This window comes from Cydia pomonella, chromosome 9 (genome assembly GCF_033807575.1).
Source record: "Cydia pomonella isolate Wapato2018A chromosome 9, ilCydPomo1, whole genome shotgun sequence".
NCBI classification, from domain to species: Eukaryota; Metazoa; Arthropoda; class Insecta; order Lepidoptera; family Tortricidae; genus Cydia; species Cydia pomonella.
The window spans coordinates 1,192,522-1,216,925 of record NC_084711.1 but is presented as its reverse complement, the minus strand read 5'-3'; the positions used below and the strand labels follow the sequence as shown (position 1 = coordinate 1,216,925).

The window sequence follows — 24,404 nt, the reverse complement described above, 5'->3', positions numbered from 1 at the left end:
TTTGACACTCACAGATCAGTATCATATTGAAATTAGATTTATTAATACCTAACTAAGAATCGAATTGGCCTGTAAGTCGTTTCAATTCCTGTAATAATAATAAATTGTAAAATGTGAATAGGGAGCGTGCATGAACTGTAGGAGGCAGCACAGGAGCCGTCAGATTTTTGGCGAGAGGCGTAAATGTGATTTATTGTTCCGATGTAGCCCACAAGATGGCAGAACCTATTATGTACAACTAAACAAGTGACATGTAAATATACATGTTTATGGTTCCGATTCAAGCCACAAGATGGCAGACCCTCCAACGCGCACGGTCTCTATACCGTCCTGGCTGAAGAGACTAGCCGAACAGGATATCAGCTAGAAATACAGGTCAATTCGAACTTACACTGATATCAGTAAAAGTTATTTCAGTTATCCTGCGTTTCGCACGTATTTGTCCGTACATGTATTGGTGCAGGCGAGACGCATGATAACTAAATAATATGTTTCAAATATCATTCTTATCTCAGTGTACGTTCGAATGGCCTATAGTTGAGCCACTCCACGCCAAGTTATGTTAAGTATATAATAGTGATCTCGCCTCCATGGTCGCTGATTGGCGATAAAACATTTAAATAAGCGCGAAAGCGCGTGCGCATCGCGTGTCGTTTGTTTAATTATAATTACCTACCGTTATTTTATTAAGATCACGCTACGTATTTGATTGAAATCATTTGAAAAGAAAGGTTGATTTAGATTCTTATTTATTTGTATCTTACAACTTTAACATTTTAGTATATCATTAAGAATAAATTGGAGTATTTTATTTATGTGACTGATTTCACAGATAAGTTAGGTTTTCCAACATAAAGTTATTTTGATTCACCATTCTTTGGATATATACGTACGTACTTACCCATAGCAAACACCCCTATAATGGACGTGGCACCAATGATGAAACATAAACCACAAATGCTATAAAAATAAATATTTAAGTTATGTATTTAAACACTGACAATATTTTAAAATAAACAAAAATTAAACAGCTGCTTGATATTGATTGATTTCATTAATTTCGGTCTGTTTTAAAATAAATGGTGTCATATAGTCCAATTGTCCATGATTGGAGATAAAAATAGTTTTAAGCTTTTAATTTAGTTTAAACGTGAAGAAAACATAAAAGACAACGTCGTCCTTGAAACGTCGGAGGTAAATTTCAAACATATTACGCGATCAAGTCCCGTTATATAATTGAATAATACATAAAAGTCTAATAAATAGTACTTCAAAATTTCAACGATTAATAATAAGGTTTTTATTTAATTCTTATTTTAACTACTTACGGTCCGATTCTAAGAATGATTAAGACACGTTTAAGATCTTTAAAAGATCGATAACTAAACGACATGTCAAAATTGACGTTCATTGCGATTCCGCTGTAATCCCAAAAAGATCTATCTACGATATTTCTAACTTCAAAGTGACATTGGTTGCCCGAATCGAGCTGCTTCTGTCAATTATACGACATACAAACGATATCTAAATGAGAACTTATTTTAAACAGAACTTATCGTTATCGTATCTCATTCTTCGAATCGGGCCGATAGTGTTATAGCTATTTCAATAAAAGAGTACTGGTTCTCTGATCGCGCCGCGGAGTCATGCCGATGCTATGCTATTATCATTAAAGCGTATCGTATCATTTATCTGGCTGAGGCGGAGGGCTTTGTAATGGTTTAATTTAATTTAAATGTAATTCCAATTATACAAGGTGCCCGCGAGGAAACAGAAAAAAATTAACCACGTATTCCTATCCGCAGCGATTAATTCCTCGTTATTATTGTATTGGAAGTTACTATCATTGCTGACCGTAGATGTGAGTTGGCGGAGCGAGGAATTAATCGGCGCTGGCGCTGATAAGATAGCTCATAAGCCGTAAATATCCAACTGGCCTCTTGCAGTTGAGATTTGCATAAATATAGCTCTCGATTTCATATGCCTTTTCTTTCAATTAGCACTTTGTGAGTCTTGCTTTACATCATTACTATTTTTTCTTATTCTTTTAAGTTGGTACAGTTAAGGCTCCATAAAATTAGGTATATCAAAATATTAATATTGTTGTAGACAATCCTTCAGCCATGTTTGAAACGGACAATTTTTTTCGTGATTTTGGGGTTGGTCCCATAATAAAAGTTGCTCACCTATATTAATGCAAGTGCCTAAAAAAACGTCCTGTATACTTAACTTATTGTTAATAAACCCAGTCCCACAGTATACTTAAATATATAGAGAACATCTATCTATAATTCAGGAAATATCCGCGCTCATTATACAAATAAATGGCCTTACCAGGATTTGAACCGAGTACCACCCACTTTGTCGGCGGGGACTACTAACGTATATAAAAATAACGTAACGTACATGATATTTTATTACATATACACGACATGGAATGACACGGTAGTAATCTAGGGGTGTAGGAAGTATACTTTGTCAGTGTCTTAGCTTAAGATTCACTATTAATCACGCCTTGCACTAATCTAAGAACAACTTTAGAGCGATCACACGGTGTCAGCCAAAAAAGTCTTGCGTACACGGAACACGTAGTGCCTTATAATACACAACGTAGATAAAGAATGACGTATATATCTGACACAATGTTGTGACGATAATGGAGGGGCTTATGTCGCGCGGCAAAAAGCTCGATGCAAGCGCATAGCGTGCATGAGCGCACGATCTGAAACGCAGTATGTACTTAAACAGTTATGCAATAGTCCAATAATAATTGCAGCATGTTTCCAAAAAGTAAGAATAGTATTAGGCAGTCCTTAAAAATATTAAAGGACTTCAAGGAAGTTTCTATTTTAGAAAATTCCCGACTTTTTTTTTTACGACCGGTCTGGCCTAGTGGTTAGTGATAGCGACTCTGCCTATGAAGCTGATCATCCCGGGTTAGAATCCCGGTACATTTATTTGTGTGATCAACACAGATATTTGTTCCTGAGTCCTGTTTGTTTTCTATGTATATAAGTACATATGTATTTATCTATATGAGTATTTTTTTATCTATATACGTATGTATATCGTCGCCTAGTACCCATAGTACAAGCTTTGCTTAATTTGGGGATAGGTCGATTTGTGTAAGATTGTCCTCAAATATTTATTAATTTTATTTATCAGTGATTTTTCCATGTGAAACTATTTGCAAGTATGATATATTTGTTGGTACATCAAACATCAGTTTAAATGAGAATGATTGATATGCCGTTCTCATATTAAACGCTTGAGGCAGAGATTTACGCTCATACACACTAAAGTGACTATTAACAATACCATGCTATTGTTAACTACTATCTCCCTAACTGTATCTTCATCAAGACAATATGCGTTTCCCAAGTATCATTTCACCTGAAAACAACCTCTATTAGCAAACATATTACATGTACCTAGATGTCATTTCGAGCCACTTTTCTTGGATTTGACAGACGGTAAAAAGTTAACAAGCGAAGCTAATGGTTTGGAAACAAAGAGTACCTATATATTTCCTGAAACTTGTCGGGCGTCATAATGGATCGCGTGCAGCGCTCATTTCACTCGGGTTGATATACATTCTTCGCGGATTGAGCAAATTACGAAGAAGATAACTTCATAAAAAATAAACATATATCTAAGAACCAGCGATAGAAAACCACCCCTTTAGATTTTATATAGATTTACCTCTTGTATGTGTATGATAAGGACCCTGACGGAATTTGAAGCCATATTTTAGGTTTTTTTCCCGAAAGCGTAATTTCTGCTCTATACAACACAATCGAGGGTTGAGGTTACGATTTTTGACCACCACACACATAAGTATGAAATGTTAAAGTCCGACATTAAACAAGACTCCTCGTTGACATTTATACCACAAAGAATACGAGTACTAGCATTTTGTGGCCTTTTGGGCTCTCTGGTATTGCGGATGTTAATGGGCGACGGTATCCGCTTACCATGAGGCGATTAGTCTGCTCGTTTGCATCCTATATCTTGTAAAAACAGTAGGTATTTAACAGTGATACTTACTATTTTATAAATGTTCATTTTGTTAACTCCAATGTTTTTTCTGACCTTTCCATTGTTTCCAATTATGCCATACTTAGCATTACACCATCCAACTTAAGTCTCATTCACTAAATAGATTTCAATTCATTACTCTTTTTTATTACAAATGAATTCCATTGTGTACTCACAATAATTATTTAACGTGTATCGTTGACATAAGACATCGTGGTTGCGATTGCAAATATTTCACAGATAAGTGTTATGGCGGCCATTGTTCGACGCGACGGTTGAACGACCACTTTCCTGGAGCGTTTGTTTGTAATGTAAACAATACGTTTCCGCATTTGGTTCATTTGGTTTTTGGCCGTGAAAAACTGTTGAAATCATTTGTTTCGTAAACTTTATGAAATTACATAGCTGTAGCTGTGAAGGGTAAGGTAAGGAGAACAATCTTTGTGTACGAAAAGTATGTATAAAAAAAAAAACCTTAAATAGGCGGCGGCGCGGCGCCACAATACATTGCGAACAAATTTTTGACAGCGTACTCCAAAAATAACGTCTAAATTCATGTCATGTCCTTGTGCTACCCTAGCTCAACCGGAGAGATTTCGAACTATTATTTACAGCTGCCAAATGAACAGTTTAGCAAGAGGGGGTCTAACGCGAAAACCGAAATTCGCAAATTGCGGGGATCTTTCTTTTTTACACTCACTAACACGTAATTAGAGTGACAAAGAAAAATGCCCGCAATTGATGAACTTCGATTTTCGCGGTTCTAGGCTTCTCTCCCAGTTCTCCCATAAGAGATTGTTTTCCTCTGTAGCTTTACCACGACTATCTAATCAGTGTCAACCTGACGTATTAGACACCAATATGCCAGTACGAGCGACATGCATATAGTGTAAGTTACGCTTACGCTAGCGAATATATCATTGTCAAAGTCGTGGTAGCCGTTTCAGAAAATCGATTCAACTTGCGCAAACTTAACAGAACGAAAATATGTAATTATGTATATCAAAATAAAATTACGAAATATAAAGTGTAAAGTTTATTGTTGTTTATTTTTCTTTCAGAGATTTTAAATTTCCCGATAACGCAGGTTAATTTATATTTTTTGTAATTAAGACTAGTAGAAATTACAATAAGAATAAAATAATAATGCAATGTACATATAAAGGCCAATTTAAAATTTGTCTCTACTTTTAACTTTTGAATCCGACTTCGAATGCGGAGGAAATTTAAAAGTTTTGACATAGCCCGTGTAAAGTTCTTGAAACGTTTTGCTTAAAATATAGATACTTCAAAAGTTCTTTATTGAGAATATAAACAATGATTTTTTTTTATTTACAATAACAATATACATAATGGATATATACAGATGATTACTATAACTAGCTTATATCTAAAATAGACCCTCGAGGCATTGATATATCTATATAGATACTTAATTATTTGTGTAGGTGGTCTCGGTTCGGTGCGGTGAATGTCTTAATATTGATTCAAGCGTACGAGTACGCGTCGAAGTCTTTTGTTCCTAGTCTATTCACGGAGCTGTAATAACTTGTTAGATGTTTTATAACGAATTAGCGTTATCATATGTACATAATTATAAGTATAATACGTATAACTACACACATACAGGGACAGGGTCTTGCAAGTGTGCGAGCTAAGCTAATGACTAATGGGATTTTTTTAATTACGTAAATACTAAACTGTGTTATACGACCCGATTCGAAGAATGAAATACGATAATGATAAGTTCTGGTTTAGATAAGTTCTCATTTAGATATCGTTTGTATTTCGTATAATTGTCAGAAGCAGCTTGATTCGGGACCACACCATCCACCATCTTATTGGGACCACAGCGGAAATGAAATAAACGTCAATATTGACATGTCGTTTAATTATCGATCTTTCCAAGATCTTAAACGTGTCTCAATCATTCTTCGAATCAGGCCGTATATCTGTGAATACTTTTGATAAATACATAATAATCGAATCGAATTTATCATAAAGAAAAGAAGAAGTATCGTAATGTACTTAAATTGTCCAAAATCAGCCCAATTCATAAAGTTGCTAATTATTAAAAAAAAATTACACGCCCTTTCACAAACTTTAAATCTCAACTCAAGCACCCTATGATTTCATTACACCATCAAAAGCGTCTAATCTCAAATAAAACCCTTCTGCTACCGAACCCTTCACAAAAGAATATTTCTCTAACAAAAACCACACTCTTATGCCCTTCTTCAAGGGTCAAAAAAGCCGTTAGACACCAAGGGTCCTAATTATTAAAAAACTTGATTATATTGAGTCGGACAAACGGTATAATTATATTACCTATTTTGTTCCAAACTGCACTTAATTACCTAGTTACGAGGGTATAGATTAGCTTGGATATTAAGTTGCATACCAAATCCTTTGTGTTATAATGAAGGGAGAAATACCGCGAGTTTCGGCATCAGGCGGACGTTCCATTGATGGTATGCCCAGAGCAAGGAAGGGTTTAGACAAAAGTAAAGAAATTATCTAGAATTTTTGTTGCATTAATGCATTTTGAATGAAGAAAAAATTGGAACTTTTGGAAACAGTAAAGAAAAGAAAGATCTCATACTTTGGACATATATATCGTAACAATAAATATGTAATTCTAAGGAAAATAATAGAAGGCAAAATAGAGGGTAAAAGAACTAAGAAGTAGAGGAAGAAGGAAGCTAGCCTGGATGGATAACATTAAAAGCTGGACTCATATTAAGGACGCTGCCAACCTGAGCAGAATAGCAAAAGATAGAAATAAGTTCCGAGAGATGGTCGCCGACGTCAGATGATGACATGGCACAACAAGAAGAAGAATGCATTTTCAATTCAATTTTATAGTATGATTATTGCCTGAAAATGAGGAGAATATATTTAAGACAACTATAAATAGATGGAAGTGTTGATACATAACTATATATTATACAAGTACTATTATCTACGTCTAGTGCTCATAACCCAAGCGTTACTGAGTTTACTCTGGGAACTAGGTCGGTCTATGTAAAATTGTCCTATAATATTATTGAACTAATATTACTACGTATAGAACCTGCAAAGAGAACCAGTATTTTGCGCCATGAGTTGTTGTTGTTGTTTTGACAACAAACCGTAGAAGTGAAGCGACCTAAACGCGTAAGCGCCATGAATTTCACTGCGCATATGACGTTTTGATCGCGTGGTACAGGTTGCGATGGCGACAATTTCATTGTTTATTATGGCTTCTCTATAATAAGTAAGTAAGTAAATATTCTTTTCTGCCCTCCGGGCTGAAAGCATCAACTTTGCTCCCGCTGCGCTAAATATAGTTGCCACTTTCCGCCTTCGTCGAGCAGTAAAATAGTATGCGCACCACGGGAGGAATCGTAGGACATTCCATCCCGCATGTTTGCCAAAATTGTGACAATTTTACACGCGGCACGCAATGTCCTACTATTCCTCCCTTGTTGCACCACAAATAATTCTTAATAAGTCTATTGTAATAATAACTCAATGTATACTTAATTTAATAATAGCACGCGTTCTTAAGAAAAATAAACAAAAATATATAATTGATCCTATAAGGGTTCCTTTTCTCCTTTTCAGGTATGGAACCTTAAAAATCACCGCAAACATACGTTTTAAAACGGACGAAATTAGTTTATTTTCTGCACAATGGTCACGATACTCGTACCACCCTTTTTCTAAAACGCCATATCTTCATACAAATTTCTCTTCACTTGCCACTATTCGTATCGGAGCTCTCACATCACAATAGATATCCGATTACAGAGTGTTTGTTTGAGACCGCTCGCCAAAACAAAATGCAGGTTACTCAGTGTTAAGAACAATAAGTTTATAAATATGCTGTATATTTTTGCCTGTCCTTGTTCCCAGTTTATCTGGGGGGTCGGGTCTCCTTGTATGTTTGCGCCACAGTGCTCTGGGCCATAACCGCGAAAATCGAAGTTCGTCAATTCCGGGCATTTTTCTCTGTCACTCTAATTAAGTCTTAGTGAGAGTAAAAGAGAAAGATCCTCGCAATTTGCGAATTTCTTTATTCGCGGTAGGCCTGTTCTGGCTTGTATTCGTACTCAAGTTCTGTTTCCGGATCTCTTCTTGGATATTTTTTTATTAATTTTTCTTTCCGGTTTTTTTATTATTATTCTAAAATTATTCGTTAGTATAATATTCTAAAGACTATACTCGAAAAATCGAGACGTATTTATCTATTGTCAATGTTGCATCTTACTTCCTACACTACACTACTACATCCTTAAAGTTCGTATAATTCCTTTCTCAACTCTTTTTGACAATGCGTACGAATTTTCTTTACGATAGTTTTCCGAAGTCACTTTTAGTGTGAGAATTTGGTCCGTCAGTGATTTTGTACGACATTTGTGGGATATCTATTTAGATTCATATTTTCTGAGGTATACGTGTACATGTAGCGTTTTCTTTACTTGAATCATTTGGATATCTAAGGTTGTTTTAATCTTCTGATATGCGACTTCTTTGTAAATTATTATTATTGAGCTTACAGCTGCGGTTTTAATTTGGAGAGTCGCTGTTGGAAGTCAAATGGAGCACAATCCGAGATTGCTAACGCGATTAACATCTGTTTCCAGGTTTAATTTTGAAAAAGTAAGTTACATAACAACAAAGATATCGCAAAAACCGTGTCGACAACCGTTGCTACAACAAATACATAAATAACGATTCATACAGCACTGTGCTACACCCATCCTTATTCGACGAAACGTTTTGAAACTTAATACATACACAAAACCGTATTTGAAATTAGAATGATAAGTGTACAAAATATGTATTCGTGACCCCTTCAGTTCAGTCCCCTTTAGACAAATGGCTCCTTTCATTGTGGGAACGAAACTGGTTCTGAATAGAAAGTAACTAAATCTTGATACGTCACTGTTTTGGACGAATTTGCATTCAAGATGAGCCGTTGGTGGTGTAATTTAATTTAAAAACAGGTAGTTTGTGAGATAAGCGCGTGAATAAATGGCTTCTGAAATGTGTTGTTGGAATAAGTTGCTCAATTATGTTTGTTTAAATTCCGCATAAAAACAAACGTAATCCGACGAAGTGGATAAATATTTGGAGTTTAAATCCCACGGTGTGTTGTCCACTAATATGAGGAAAATACCGAGTTTTTAAGTAAACGTAGATAAAATATACAAGAGTTTGTTTTTATTTTGACTAGATAATTGATTGCCTGTTTATATTAATTCTTATGCTATTTATTTATTGTATGGAAGGTTTGCACTGTGTTTTTGCAAATCATTACTTAAATTTAGCATTCCGTAAGTAGTCGATAGCGTCGCCCGCGAGGTCTTGGAAAATGGATGAGTGACCTGGCCTATAAATACTTGGTTACGCTGAAGATAGCTATGGCTATAGCTTAGGGTAGCAGAATAGACCCCGATTTAATACTACGAGTATGAATTTATTTTTTATCTTTGTTTTACTTTACATATTGGTAAGTTAAGTACTTTTAGCTTGTTGGGTGTGTTATTAGCAGTAATTTTTATGAATAAAATACTTTCGTTCACGAAAATTGCAACAGCATACGGCAATAACCCCGACAGACATCGATATCGATACAAATATACAGCAACATGATAAAGTAAAATAAATGCTGTTATTATTATATCACAAGATACCTTATTCGAGTGCGTTCGTTTTTCGTAAAACTTTATAATAAAATAGTGATTCTTAACGGGAGTAATTCAATTGATTGCAATTATTTTTTTATAATTAATGCCACTTTTTTCAAAGTCCAAATGGACATTTTGTTCTGCGTGACATTAAATCTTTAAATCCTATTAAAAGTACAGTTATATTCCACATAGGTGCCTTAGTACTCACCCTCTCTAACAGCAATAACGCCTTGTTTATTTTCATAAACTCATCACACCATTGAATTCCACTGCACATTCGCATTAAAAACATCCCCTAATCTTTTGTTAGCCGGTATTACATCATATCGCACAGAACCTAAAGGACTTAAGTCAATATAAATAACTTTTAACTTTGCCCTTTTGTTAAAGAACACCTTTGGAACCGGTAGTTCTATCAAGCCATTGTTCTGTTGCGCTCATTTTCCGCTACAGCAAAAAAGGTCTAACATAATTGGCGCTTACGTCACAAGTGTTTGTTTATATACGGTTTTCGTATGTGGTTAGTGTCAGTAAGAGCGTAAGCGCCGTTCGTGTTAGGGTGGCAACGGCGTGGGGTCAGCTATGAGTGCTCTAGATGACTCTGCTATTGATCGAACAACGGAATCGGCTCGGTATCCCACTGTGCGCGTACAAGCGACGGGAGTTGGCGGCAAACCTGTAATGAAATAAATAAATATTATTACACAAATTGACTAAGTCCCACAGTAAGCTCATTAAGGCTTGTGTTGTGGGTACTTAGACAGCGATATATTTAGATATATATAATATATAAATATTTATAAATACTTAAATGCATAGAAAACACCCATGACTCAGGAACAAATATCTGTGTTCATCACACAAATAGGCCAGACCGGTCGTCAAATTTAATTTAATTTAATTTAACGTCACTGTTTATTTTTATTTTATAGTGTTAACAAAATGACAATAAAATAAACATTCAAATTACTTATAAAATAAATATACCTATGAATAAAACGAAAATTAAACAAACGCAACGCTAAAAGCAACAAAGTTGTAATTCAATTTAAAGTTATTTCCAAAGTTTGATAACCCAAAGGACCTACGTATGTTAGTTATGTACTTACCCGTACATTTGGCGACAAATACTCACTTCAAGGTTGACATTTGACAACGTAACATAGCGTAGGTACTGTAAACCTCGCACCTCCACCATATCTTAATATATATATAAAATGCTAATGTGCGTACGTAAAGACAGGGTTTTCTCTACCACCACCAATTTCAATCAACTTCCTTTTGGGGTGGTAAATACCCCTCGATCTCCCGGTGGGAATAAGAGAGTTTGGTCGTGGTGGGTGGAAGTGGGTGGTTGTGGGTGGCAAAAATATGAAAAAATATACATCTGTCCTTTTCTAACTCATGAGAACTTCTGGAAAGTTCTAAAAATTTCTGGACTAATCTACAAAACTAGAATGTGTACAACTGTAACAATCGATCTAGAATGTTCGAGAAGGTTCTAAAAATTTCTAGAATGATCTAGAAAGATTCAAAATTGTGTGCAACTGCTAAAATCGATATAGAATGTTCCAGAAAATTCTAGAAATGTCTGAAATGATCTAGAAAGATTCAAAATTGTCTGCAACTGCTAAAATCGATGTGGAATGTTCCAGAAAATTCTAGAAATGTCTGGAATGATCTAGAAAGATTCAAAATTGTGTGCAACTGCTAAAATCGGTATGGAATGTTCCAGAAATATCTAAAAATTTCTGGACTAATCTAGAAAACTCTAAAATGTGTACAACTGTAACAATCGATCTAGAATGTTCGAGAAGGTTCTAAAAAATCCATATGGAATGCTCTAGATAGTTCTAGAAATGACTATAATAATCTAGAAACTTCTAGAAAGTTCCGAAATGTGTGCAACTATTGAAATTAATCCGGACGATCCAGATCGAAATTAAGTACATCGGAATGTTCTAGAGTGTTCTGATACTAGAAATTTCGATTTCCAACGGTATATAAACCGAAAATAAGTGACTTTTTGTCAGTTGAACCGTGTTTACAGTCGCGAAAAGATCAATTGAAGTCAAGAGTAAACAGTGATTACATAAATTCAAGTGATTTGAACAAATGAGAAAGTAAAAACTATTTGACTATTCTAGAGTGTTCTGATACTAGAAATTTCGATTTCCAACGGTATATAAACCGAAAATCAGTGACTTTTTGTCAGTTGAACCGTGTTTACAGTCGCGAAAAGATCAATTGAAGTCAAGAGTAAACAGTGATTACATAAATTCAAGTGATTTGAACAAATGAGAAAGTAAAAACTATTTGACTATTCTAGAGTGTTCTGATACTAGAAATTTCTATTTCTAACGGTATATAAACCGAAAGTGAGTGACTTTTTGTTAGTTTTATCATTGTAACAACCAAGATATGCGTTTTGGTTAATTTTATTACACTTTTTATATTTACAAAGCCAAGACGAAAAAAAGTATTTGCAAAACCCAAAGTGGTTTCAAAAAGAAGGAAAATAGCACGTCACAATGAAACAGAAGAACAAAGAGAAAAACGTCTTTTGAACATTCGTAAAGGAGTAAAAAGAATTAGAGAAAATTTAACCGAAGAGGAAAGAGCACGTATTAATGAAGAAACACGATGTCGAGTAAGATCACTCCGAAATCGTCAATCGGCTGATCAACATGAACTGGAAAATACCAGAAAACAAGAAAGAATGACTACTTTACGCCAACGACGAGCTGCTTCATGTAAAATTGGAAGTTTAGAACTTCAGGCTTTCCATTATGATTGCAAAAAACAATACAATGAACATCCAAGTATTGTCATCGGAAAAATGGATACGATATGCGAGTATTGTCATGCACGGAAATTTAAAGGCGAATACTGCAGTTCTGTTAAATCGATAAAATATGTATGCAAATATATTAATAAAGGCAGTGATATGGCTGTTTTTACGTTAACCAATGAAAACCAGCATGATGAAATAGTACAGTATCAAATGGGTCGTTACATTAATACCAACGAAGCAATTTGGCGAATTTTAAGTTTTCCAATACACGATCGAGATCCACCGGTTCAACATTTATCCGTCCACCTATAAAATGGACAACGTGTGTTTTTCACAACAGAAACGGCATAAAAAGTTGCGACGGAACCACCGACTCGAACAACTTTAACAGCGTTTTTTGAATTATGCCAGAAAGACCAATTTGCTAAGACTTTACTCAGAAGTACCCAGCTATTATACATGGGATACAACAAGTAAACAATTTAATCCTCGAAAACGTGGAATGCAAGTAGAAGGACATGATGTGTTCAAGAGTAACACAATAGGACGAGTCTACACAGTGCATCCAAAAAACGCTGAATGTTTCTATCTACGCTTATTACTTCACACTATTCGTGGTCCAACGTGTTTTGAAGACCTAAAAACTGTCAATGGTTACATTTTTGAGACATCGTGAAGCATGTCAAAGATTAGGTCTACTTGAAAACGATAATCATTGGGATACACATATAATGTGTAATATGTACATGTATTTATCATATATGTAATACGTATAATATCATATGTAAATAATTGTGTGAATAAAACATAAATTTTCCATTTACTAAGGTGTTTTTTATTTTAACTTATAATTATTTCAATTAGTTAATTAATTAAATATACTTTCTATACACCGCATATTTAATGGTCGACTACTTACTTACTTACTTACTTACTTTCAATATCTAAGATAGAAATCTATATTATCTACGTTAAAAAATGCATCCTCAAATATTTTTTATACCATTAAACATGCGATGTATTATAACCCGAGCAACGCCGGGTTTCGCAGCTAGTAAACTTATAAAGAGAGACGGCCTATCGGGGAGAGCGTCGTCGATAATAAAAAAAAAAATTATACGTTCATCGACTTAAATAATAATACGATAGCTGCCTCTTCCGGAATGCTGGCCCACACATCTTTTCTATCTGACAGTGACTGCCAGTTCTAAATTTAAATAAATCTACTGCCAGTCACTGACAAAAAAGGCTGTAAAGGTGGCAAACCTTTACAGTACCTATTCGTATTCTTGTAGTGCTCGAATTTAGCGGACGCGTCCTTTCAAGTGGTAAAAATTAACCCCGTGGCCCTTCAGATTTAGCAATTTGTTACAGCTTTGATCTTATGTTGGTACGGCCTTGAAGATCGCTCACTGTGATTACTGCATGCCAAATGAAGTGAATGTCGTACGTGATACGGGCACCAATCAACAAGGCGATATCACAGTCGTATCAGAACCATAACAAATACTTAAATTCTAATCAATCTCCTGATAGCGGTAAAAAATAAAAACTAAAGCTCTAAATGTTTTTTGTAAAGAATTTGACAATTCCATAGTCCCTAATCCTCTAGGGAGCGTGCATGAATTGTAGGAGGCAGCACAGGAGCCGTCAGATTTTTGGCGCGAGGCGTAAATGTGATGTTTATTGTTCCGATGTAGCCCACAAGATGGCAGCACTTACTATGCACAAGAAAACACGTGACGTATAAATGTACATGTTTATGGTTCCAATTCAGGCCACAAGAACGACCCTCCAACGCGCACGGTCCCTCTAGTTTGTTTTGTTTTCGCTTCCGCTTTTCGCTCACGCCACCACACATCAATCGACTGCCACTGCTTTATTTATATGAAGCTGTAAACGTCAATTTGATATCATTGTCACACGGGGGCGCAGGCGCACCCGTGCTTTGTCAGTTGACTTTTGTTTGTCAATGTAAATTCGAAAACGTCGTATCTCCATTAAATATACATGTAACATACGGCTTTTTAAAGTGAATGTAACGTGACACGGATATGTTTATTACGACGAGCGAATCAAAATGACATAAAATGTTTGGTGGAGGGTAGATTGACAGTTACACGCAATACAGATAATAATACGAATACTTGAATCTATTACCTGATAAAATTTTGCACGAATTGACGATGTTTCCTCGCGTGTGGACTGTTTTTATTTATTGAATAGGTGTTGCTAACATGTTAAAATTATTTTTCACGTCAGCAGCTGGACCAGGGTAATATGCTGCTTAAAAACAGTGAGCAAAATCGCATTTTGCGTCTCGTATAGTCAAGTATACGAGCCGTTGGTTAACGCCCCAGTGCCCGACATGCGAAAACCTAAATAGATGACGCCCTTCATTCATCTATATTGCTAATGAAATACGTTTAAGGGATATCCCACACTAACGTCTCCCAGTGTCGGCGCGGCGTCTAATGAACTCTGTGGCTGCTACTCGACGCAGCGTTGGCGCAACTGCGAAGCGACACCATTTTCCATAGCGCTGACTAGACGCCGACTACAGTCAAAAGACGCTAGTGTGGGCTCTGAAGTGACGACGAGAAAGTGGCGACTCTGACGTCTACCGTAATAGAGCTAGAAAATATAAAGACGGCAAAATAGAGCTTGCCCTTAATTTAATAATAATCTTGAATATCTTGATGAATCAAGATCTTATTATTGTTGACGATAGCGTCTCGGAGGTTGATTCAATTTGTATGGAAATGTTGAACCAGGTGCAAGAGCTCATTTATTTTCGGCTTCTTCATGCATCGTAAATATAAACACACTTTATTCATTATTACATTGGCATAAAGTTCAAAATTGTTTGAAGTCGACTATGTAATGTATAACCGAGTACAATGTAATAAAGTATTACAGTGTAATTAAGTAAATTTATGAAAGAGTTGCGTTTAAATAAGGTTATTAATGTTTATTATTCATATTTAATGATGTTGCTAATCCGAAGGGCTTGCAGTGGTTATGCAAATTATTTGTGTGTATAATGTAGAAATAAAATTATTTTTTTGCATAAATTAAGAATCAGCTTTTGTAGGATCTGAAAACATTTAAGCTAGTGACTTTCAATCTATATACACCGTGTTCTTTTTGATTTCCGTTAATTTCAAGAGTGCATTCCTGCGCTTAAATTAAGTAACTTTCTCAAAGACACCGATATTCTAATCAACTGCACTTCGGAGTATAATCAATAATTTATTTTTATCTTATAAGGCCCTTACGAGCGTGTACACTTGCCTTAGGGCCTGTTTACATATTGATTAGTGTTTAGTACGAATTAATACATTTGCTACTAAACGTAAGTACTATATCGGACGATCGATGTTTGAAATGTCATTCATATTTCATAGTTTCGTTTGAGTTAAATGTAATGCCCGTGTAACAACAATGCTATATGGAACCATTAATTCGTATGCAACGATGACAGTTTTAGTTTTTATAATAATCTTGTCATTTATTACCATAAAGTACAGTCAACCAATTTGATGCTTAGGCCACTATAGAACCATGCCATAATGACTTCTACGACAGTGCTTATTGAGTGATGCGTGTCAAGTATCTAGTAGTGAAAGTGACAAGGTTCTATAGTGGCCTAGGATTCTAATTGGTTGACTGTACCTATGCAAATACAGTTCATTAGTAGTAAATTCAAATCTGTAGTCCAACAGGAATACGTATATAGCAGACCATGTTTTCATTAGACATGCGCCTTACTGTAAAAAACTAGATTCAATTTGTACCAGTTACACGTTAACACTTTCCTGTATCGCTAATTAATTTAAAGTGTAATTTATGTAAAGCGTGAATAGCTTACTTAGTTACTTAGAACTTCTGGTTTAGATCTACTACCATTTAGGGATAGTCTATACTGGAATGTATTATGTAATTGGGATTTCTAAGGCTGTTAGGACGTTTTAATGTTGAGCGGTGGTGAAATGTCACTTGACGGAAGTGTCCTTTCTTAAGCGCACGCGCCGACGCGAGACTTAAATGGGTTTTATCTAATTATTGTCAGATATAGTCACAGTCCAGATAGCTTGTAGAAGTACGTTAACAACATCAACGCACTTATTTTGATCCTATAATAACAGCGGACCTTCATATTTTGGAGACGGCTTACCATCAGGCGGGACGCATGCTTGTCTGCCACCACATAGTATAAAAAATATTGACTGTGCAATAAAGTGTAAAGAAAATATTAAATTCCAATATCTAGTAGATATACCTATTCCTGAGATTCTTCACAAGCGTGTTAAGAGAGCTAATAAACGAGTAATATTCGTCACAAAAAACTAAATAGTTTGCCTCATTATAATGGCAATGGACTACAACAATATTCTATAGCTCAGAGGTCTATAAAAAGGTTAAAGGTCCTTTGTTGTTGCCAAAATTGCATTAATCTTGGCAAGTTCTAAAGTGCGGATACTAAGTTCGATACTGAAAATTTCAGACCAAGATGAATTTTACCATATTAAAAAAACTGTTGGATTTGATTTTGATAATTAGAATTATTAGGTTAAGTGCCAACTGCAAGAAACGTAAGACACAACAGACTGAAATAATTAGGAAACACCCTCATAAACGCTTCACACACAGTCAGCATCAATATAAAGTTACGGCCATAGTGGCTAAATATATAGACATTGACATAGACATAGGCAATTTTTATTCAACATCACATGAAATGGCAGAGTTAACAGACAGTGACATTTAATACAAATCCTTAAATCCTTATTTGTATGGTGACAAAGGTGTGTTGATAGTACATTACGATACAAGTGCGAAAAGTAGGGCGGCGATAAATGAAAACACGACCGAAGGGAGTGTTTAAAATCGGCACGAGTTGCGAATTACCTATTCGAACGTGTAGTGTAACGTACAACGTTTTACAGTACATATGGTCCTTTAAAGTAAATACAAATACGTAAACTAAACGTGCTAATTATCGCACTAGTACGGTAAAGTAGCACCATATGTATTGTAGAATATATAATTTGGCCAAGTCGTTACGCCACGTCATCTATTCGATGCTAACTGTATTAGAAGCAGTTAAGTAACTGCTTGAATACTAGTACTGTGACGGAAATGTCTTTTCTGTCAACCGCACGCGTCGAGATCTCTCTGGGATTTATCTAATTATTGGCAGGCTAGAATTCTAGAGACAAGCGCCAACCAATGCGGAAAGAGAACGCGTCGGTATGTCCTACTCGTTACTTGAAGTTCTGAGAATAGACAAAGTATGTTTGAAATTGTATGGTCTTACGTTGAGTTGCTTGGTTTTATAGAAAAACACCATTTATTCACATTTAAACTTTGCTACATGTAGCATATGTGTAGATCGTGTCATTCACGACGACGCGTGCCCTGACACATGTGGATAAAATGCAACTTTTTCATTCATTTTTAAACAATGAAAATTACTATTGTCTTCCCTTTTTGTACCATTTAGCAAAATGCGTTAAATATGCAATACAATACAATACAAATACAAATCCTCTTTATTGCACAACCTCTGAAAAAAAAATAATAATAAAAAATATGATGTAAAAATTTAATTTGCAATCATACGTAACTCAACTTAACTTGAAACTCTAGGTCCATGGGGTCCCAGCGCGCACAAGTTTTTTGGAGAAATCGCGAAACGTCTGGTTGACGTAACTGTTGACCGAAGAGCTGGCGGCTTCCTCGCACAACGTATCAGTATTGCGATACAACGAGGAAATGCCGCCAGCATCCTTGGTACAATGCCTCGAGGGCCTATTTTAGATATAAGCTAGTTATAGTAATCATCTGTATATATATCCACTATGTATTAGAAAATAAAGTGTAATTTTTACTTAACACAACTTTGTGCTCCTGATGATTTTAGTTATAAATACCTTGTTACTTGTATAGTAAGTTAATAAATAAATAATAAAATAGGCGTCCGAGTACTATCAAAATTACTTTAAAATACTGACTAGCTAAGTAGCTACATTTGAACAAGTGCTATAGCGCGGGCGCAGCGCGTGGGAGCGCGCAGTGCGTCACGCGCCGCCGCGCATGCGCCCTGCGCCCTACGACACGACAGCCGACCCTTCCTCTTGCGACCGAAGAATAAAGGGCTGTCAAATCAAAATCGTTTATTTCGAACAAAAGTCCATAATGTGCATCGGCACTTACCATCGGGTGAGATTGTGGTCAAATGCTTACCTTTTCCTAATAAAAAAAATGTGTTCTAGTAAGTAATACTTGAATCTAGGGTTAGTACAAATATAACAATTAAACATTTTTTTACATAATGGGGCATGTAGCACACAGCCAATGTTTCAATCACGATGAGTCCCACCGGTTGGCCAACGTGCACAGGATGGTATTCGAGCTGGCGCGCCACCGCCTCAACAGCCTGAATGGCCTGATTCTAATTTTATTATACGTCGAAAACTCGATCTAGATAAGATATGGATCGGATCCAACTTTTGACGTATATGAAAATAAGAATCAGGCCGTAAGTCAGGTCCCCCAAACTCCCTACACCATTCGACGCGGCATCGGCTATAGCCAATAGAAGAAACCTTTATGAGTACGTAATAAGAGCGAATAAAACATCGTCGCGACGTGAGGCGTCGGCCGAACTGAGCGACGTTTTTTGGGTTAGTTAGATGTGCCCTTAGGCTACATACTACTTAAGAGCAACTCACTCATTTAATGAAAAGACTTCCATTAGACACAGACATTAAATATATCAAAACAGGTCCCTCACAGATTTTAAGTCAAAGATTGCTCGATATGTTTCGCTCCACAACAAGAACCTTCAACGAGTACCTACGCGTTTTTGACAGCCAGCAAAGGACCGGGGCAACATATTTTGGCTATTGAATTTTTCTTCTTAGACTTAACACTTCTACTATACGCAACTATACGTAAATAACGTTTTAGTAGAACACTGAAAAGGTTAAGCCACGCATTCACTATAAACAATGTTTGGGGTACACCGTTTCTAAAACACTATGCAGATGTTACAGAAATAAGGTTTCAGCTCACATAATCGGACGGTGAGATAGAATTAACTAGGTGATAAACAATAGTGTTTATCGCAACTGTTTCTGTGTTTCAGAAACATGTGGATTTCTGTTTCTGAAACCGCGTTTCTAAACAAAATGTTTATAGTGAATACGTGGCTTTATGGTGGCAAGCGGAGCATCTCGTGCCCGCACCTGTCGCCACGCTTGGCCGCTCGCACTTGGCCGATAACGACCGCCGGAAACCTGAGCATTGTAGAAACGTCTTCAGATGCTGTTCTATATTTCATTTCGTAATACTCATTATACACGGTGTTTTACGCAGTTTGTGTGTGTGACGCAGGAGCCCAATGAGGTGGAATGACCAAATTCGCTCAGCGCTTGATGTGATGCTCCACGGTGCCCTGCATTCGGCGACAGACAGAAAGAGATGGCGGCAAATTGTCAAAGAGAAGCTGTTCTCTAGAAGTGGCCACGAGTCTCAGTGATGAGGACCGATGAAAGGAGGGGGGGGGGAGTTGTTTTAAACTCCGTTAGCTTCGGGGTATGGCTAAGCACACGAGGAAACTGAATGGTAATTTATGTTCGTAAAAAGTAATTTATTTACTCGCCCGATATAGTACTTGCGTTTAGTAGCAATTGTATAAAATTAAACTAAACACTAATCAATGTGTAAACAGGCCCTGACGCAAGTGTACACGCTCGTAGGGGCCTTATCAGATAAAATTAAAAATGGAGTTAATTAGAATACCAGTTTCTTTGAGATAGCTACTTAATTTAAGCTCAGCAGTGCAGCACCCTAAAAATTAAAGGACTTTTAAAAAACACCGTGTAAACATATAAAAAATTGATATTCTTATGAGTTATGTTTATAAGCATAAGAGGGCGTCATGATAAATAAAATCCGTCTAAGCTAGCTTTGCACTTAATTGCATAGAACAAAGTAAGGAAGTGTCATTGTTAACGTCATATTATCATAGAAAAGTCATATTATTTTTGTCATAGCAAATGGCGTGCAGGATTAGCTTGGAACGACTCTAGCCGTAGACGACACCATTTATCGTTAAATATTTAGTATCCTAACATTATAATTAAATAACTAAAATTTTTAGTATTAATAATGTCGCTAGTAATACAGCAGTGGGATCTGGTGCGCAAAATTTTAAACATGGCTTATTTTTGAAGTTAATGAGATAAAAGGTGTTGAGGTCTCTAAGTTATTGATGTAAGAATCCGCGCGACGGCCATATCTTCCATCGCAAGTTTCGCGTGGCGCTACATGTTTTGTTCCCTTCTTATTTCCTGAACTTTACGCTCCCTCTTGAATGTCGCGCTTGGGAAGCCCAATTCAAGCTTGTTTTTTTTTGCATTTCAATGCAAGCAAATGCATTAATATAGTTAGTGTGGGAGCGCGGCGTCTTTAATCGTTGGCCAACTATAATAATTTGCGCAAATTCTAGATCTTAAATCTGGTGGTTAAGGCTCATAATTGTGCATAAAATCTAGCTGCAAGCTGCCTTAGATCCCGCCGCTCTGAGTCAATAAAAAATACGCTTTACATTTCTAAGTGCCTATTATTATTGATGTCCATATTTACGCCGGCATAGGGCGTAATCGCAAGTGGGTCTATCTGAATCTTAGCTGATTAAAGTATAAAAATAAATTAAAATTAAACTAGTCACATCTCAATCTTCTTCGGAAATTAAAAGCAATCATAAGTTCAAGTGCGCATGTTTATGACTCCCAAAGGCCAATTCTATCATACATTTTGACCATAGCGTATCGTGGTTTTAATCCCACTAAACGTAATTTTGTTATCATTTGCCCGTGCGTCTCGCTTCCGTCAATATGTCGGCTGTACACACTCGTCGCGAGCCTCTCGCCGAAAGTCTCGGCATCGCTCCGATCTCCGATCCAATCGGAGTAGCGCGAGACGAGACGAAGAGTGAAACCAGCGGGCTCGGCATGGTCGCATTTTTCTCGTTCTCGGCCTGTCTCGGAGTGTCCCGACGAGTGTGTACAGCCCGCAATACTTCTACAAACAAGTACGAACGAAATGCAGGTGCCATATAACATCATTTAAATATGTACATACATACATACATATAATCACGCCTATTTCCCGCAGGGGTAGGCAGAGACCACGGATTTCCACTTGCTACGATCCTGACATACCTCTTTCGCTTCCTTCACTTTCATGACATTCCTCATACACGCTCGTCGGTTTAGGGTGCTCTTGACCTGGCCTTTCTTCAGGATTTCCCCGATTCGATCAGAGAAAATCCGCCGAGGTCTATCCCTTCCAGCTCCCAAATCTCTCCAAATCCAAATCTTTAAATACGTAAGGTCGGTTTTGGCTTCGGGTAGTCACCGCGATAGCTTTTAGGACTGTAAAACGTTTTAGATAAACTGTTTGATATAATAAGGGCCCATAGCACGGTGAATTAACCTCATCTACAAGTAAATGTAGAATTTCCTCGATCCGTGGGATTCGTTTTGAACAAGTAACACTCTTTTATGACCATCGATGGACCTTATGTACTTACAATAAGGTTTAAAAGTTGTCAGCGAAGTTTGGAAGATGGCACCTGACGGCAAAGAGCAAATTGACTTCCCAGCGGGGTCTAAAGCAATTTCTTTCTATAAAACCTTGTATTGGAATCGCTTTTGTAGTCAATAAGATAGCTATCAGCAACTGTTTTTACATGTTGTGTTGACCCGGACCCCATTTCATAAAGCGACAAGTTACATTTACGGATGTAAAACGATGTTTGACACGCGCTTGACTAAATAAGGGTAGAGATGCGTTTGTTGCTGAATTAAATCTGTAAAATTGTAACTTAACGTCAAACTGATGTTATTATATGACCGAGGACGACCGGTCTGGCCTCGTGGGTCGTGGGTAGTGGGTGGGTGGGTGGTGACCCTGCCTATGAAGCCGATGGTCCCGGGTTCAAATCCTGGTAAGGGCATTTATTCGTGTCATGAGCATGGATATATGTTCCTGAGTCATGGGTGTTTTCTATGTATTTAAGTATTTATAACTATTTATATATTATTAGAGAGAGCTTACTGTGGGACTTAGTCAATTTGTGTAATAATGTCTTATAATATTTATTTATTTATTTCTTATATTTCTTTATAGGGAGCGTGCATGAACTGTAGGAGGCAGCACAGGAGCCGACAGATTTTTAGCGCGAGGCGTAAATGTGATGTTTATTGTTCCGATGTAGCCCACAAGATGGCAGAACCTACTATACACAAGAAAACACGTGACGTGTAAATGTAAATGTTTATGGTTCCGATTCAGGCCACAAGATGGCAGACCCTCCAACGCGCACGGTCTCTATTGTCTGACGATAAATCGGACAATAGATAAATAATCTATGTAGATTCATATAGTAAACATTGCGCTAAGCCTTCCTGAACGCCCTAGAGGAAGTGGCAGGCCAAAATCCACGTGGTGGTCCAATATTAGAAACGACCTGAAGAACCTGAACATCGAAGAACAGACAACCCAGAACCGACCACTCTGGCGCAAATTGACAAGGAGACCCGACCCCACATAGGTGGGATAAGGGAAGGAAGAAGAAGAAGAGATTCATAGATCTATGTTTTAAGTTGTAGTCGGTAGCGAATAGTGGTGTTTTTGCCAGCGAAGCGTTGTGATCCTGGGTTCAAATAATTAAACCGTTGTCCGTTTAACTCATTTGATCATTATCATATAAATACCTAGCGGTTCATTAACGATATAAAATTAAAGGTAGCTACCCGGCGCAAGACTTTAATTGATTGAGAAGCTAAGATAGGCTTTTAATAAGAACTAATTGGCAGTTATCTGATCTTAAGTATTTAGTATTAAACTACTAAATTACTCGTGTGTTAACCTTTACTATTTAACGACACTAGCTTTCGCCTGCGACTTCGTGCGCGTAAGTAAAAGTTAATAAAAACCGGACACGTGCGAGTCGGACTCGCCCACCGAGGGTTCCGTACTTTTTAGTATTCGTTGTTATAGAGGCAACAGAAATACATCATCTGTGAAAATTTCAACTGTCCAGCTATCACGGTTCATGAGATACAGCCTGGTGACAGACGGACGGACGGACGGACGGACGGACAGCGGAGTCTTAGTAATAGGGTCCCTCTACATCTCTAAGGATAGTTTAATATATATTTTTATATTTTATCTCTGACACTTAGAGACTTATACATCTCTAAAGAATTTTAGTATTTTATGGTTTTATTTTTTTATCATAGTTTTTTTTTGTGTAATTTGACATTTAGAGACAGTATACATCTCTAATAAAGTATTTATTATTTCATAGATTCGATATTTGTATTGTTTTTTTTTTTAATTTATTGTTTGTAAAAATGGACATGTAAAAGTGCCCCTGTGGCCTATTTGCTGAATAAATGTTTGATATTTGATATTTGATATTTTACCCTTTGGGTACGGGACCCTAAAAACGTTCAACTCAAATTTTACTCTTCTTACGATTGAATTTCAAAAACCCCTTTCTTAGTTGAGCTCAGCGTCATTTGAAAAAACTTGACTCCAAATTCCAGGTTTTAACTTCCAACGCATTTGACTATAGGTTTTGTATTTTTTATTTATTCGGTTTCCTATTATAATGTAGGGAAAAGTGGCATGAAGGAGCCAGGTTTTAAAAGAGCCACGCGTTACTTTGCTAGTTTTGGTAGTAATTTTGTATTTTTTTAAACACTAAACTAGAATTCCGATACCATAAAAACATCTAACAAAATTCGCCCTAAATCTACCGAAATAGCTAACATAAATGACTTTTTAAAAACCTGACTCCTTCATACCACTTT

The 24,404-nt window shown here is 36.6% G+C and overlaps 2 protein-coding genes across 2 annotated transcripts in view; both read left to right on the top strand.

Annotated features, from left to right (window-relative positions):
* The window catches only part of LOC133521057 (uncharacterized), a 142,673-nt gene that overhangs the window by 10,760 nt on the left and 107,509 nt on the right, over window positions 1–24,404 (top strand). The window lies entirely within an intron of this gene.
* On the top strand, window positions 21,417–23,137 carry LOC133520980 (uncharacterized). Its single transcript, XM_061855700.1, has 2 exons — window positions 21,417–21,613; window positions 23,005–23,137. The coding sequence occupies exons 1-2, from the start codon at window positions 21,417–21,419 to the stop codon at window positions 23,135–23,137; spliced, it is 330 nt and encodes a 109-aa protein (XP_061711684.1).

Coding starts and splice junctions, on each gene's coding strand:
- LOC133520980 (XM_061855700.1), top strand. CDS start 21,417: ATGTCGGCTGTACACACTCGTCGCGAGCCTCTCGCCGAAAGTCTCGGC. Junction 21,614..23,004: donor CGCAATACTTCTACAAACAA/GTACGAACGAAA, acceptor TGAACGCCCTAG/AGGAAGTGGCAGGCCAAAAT.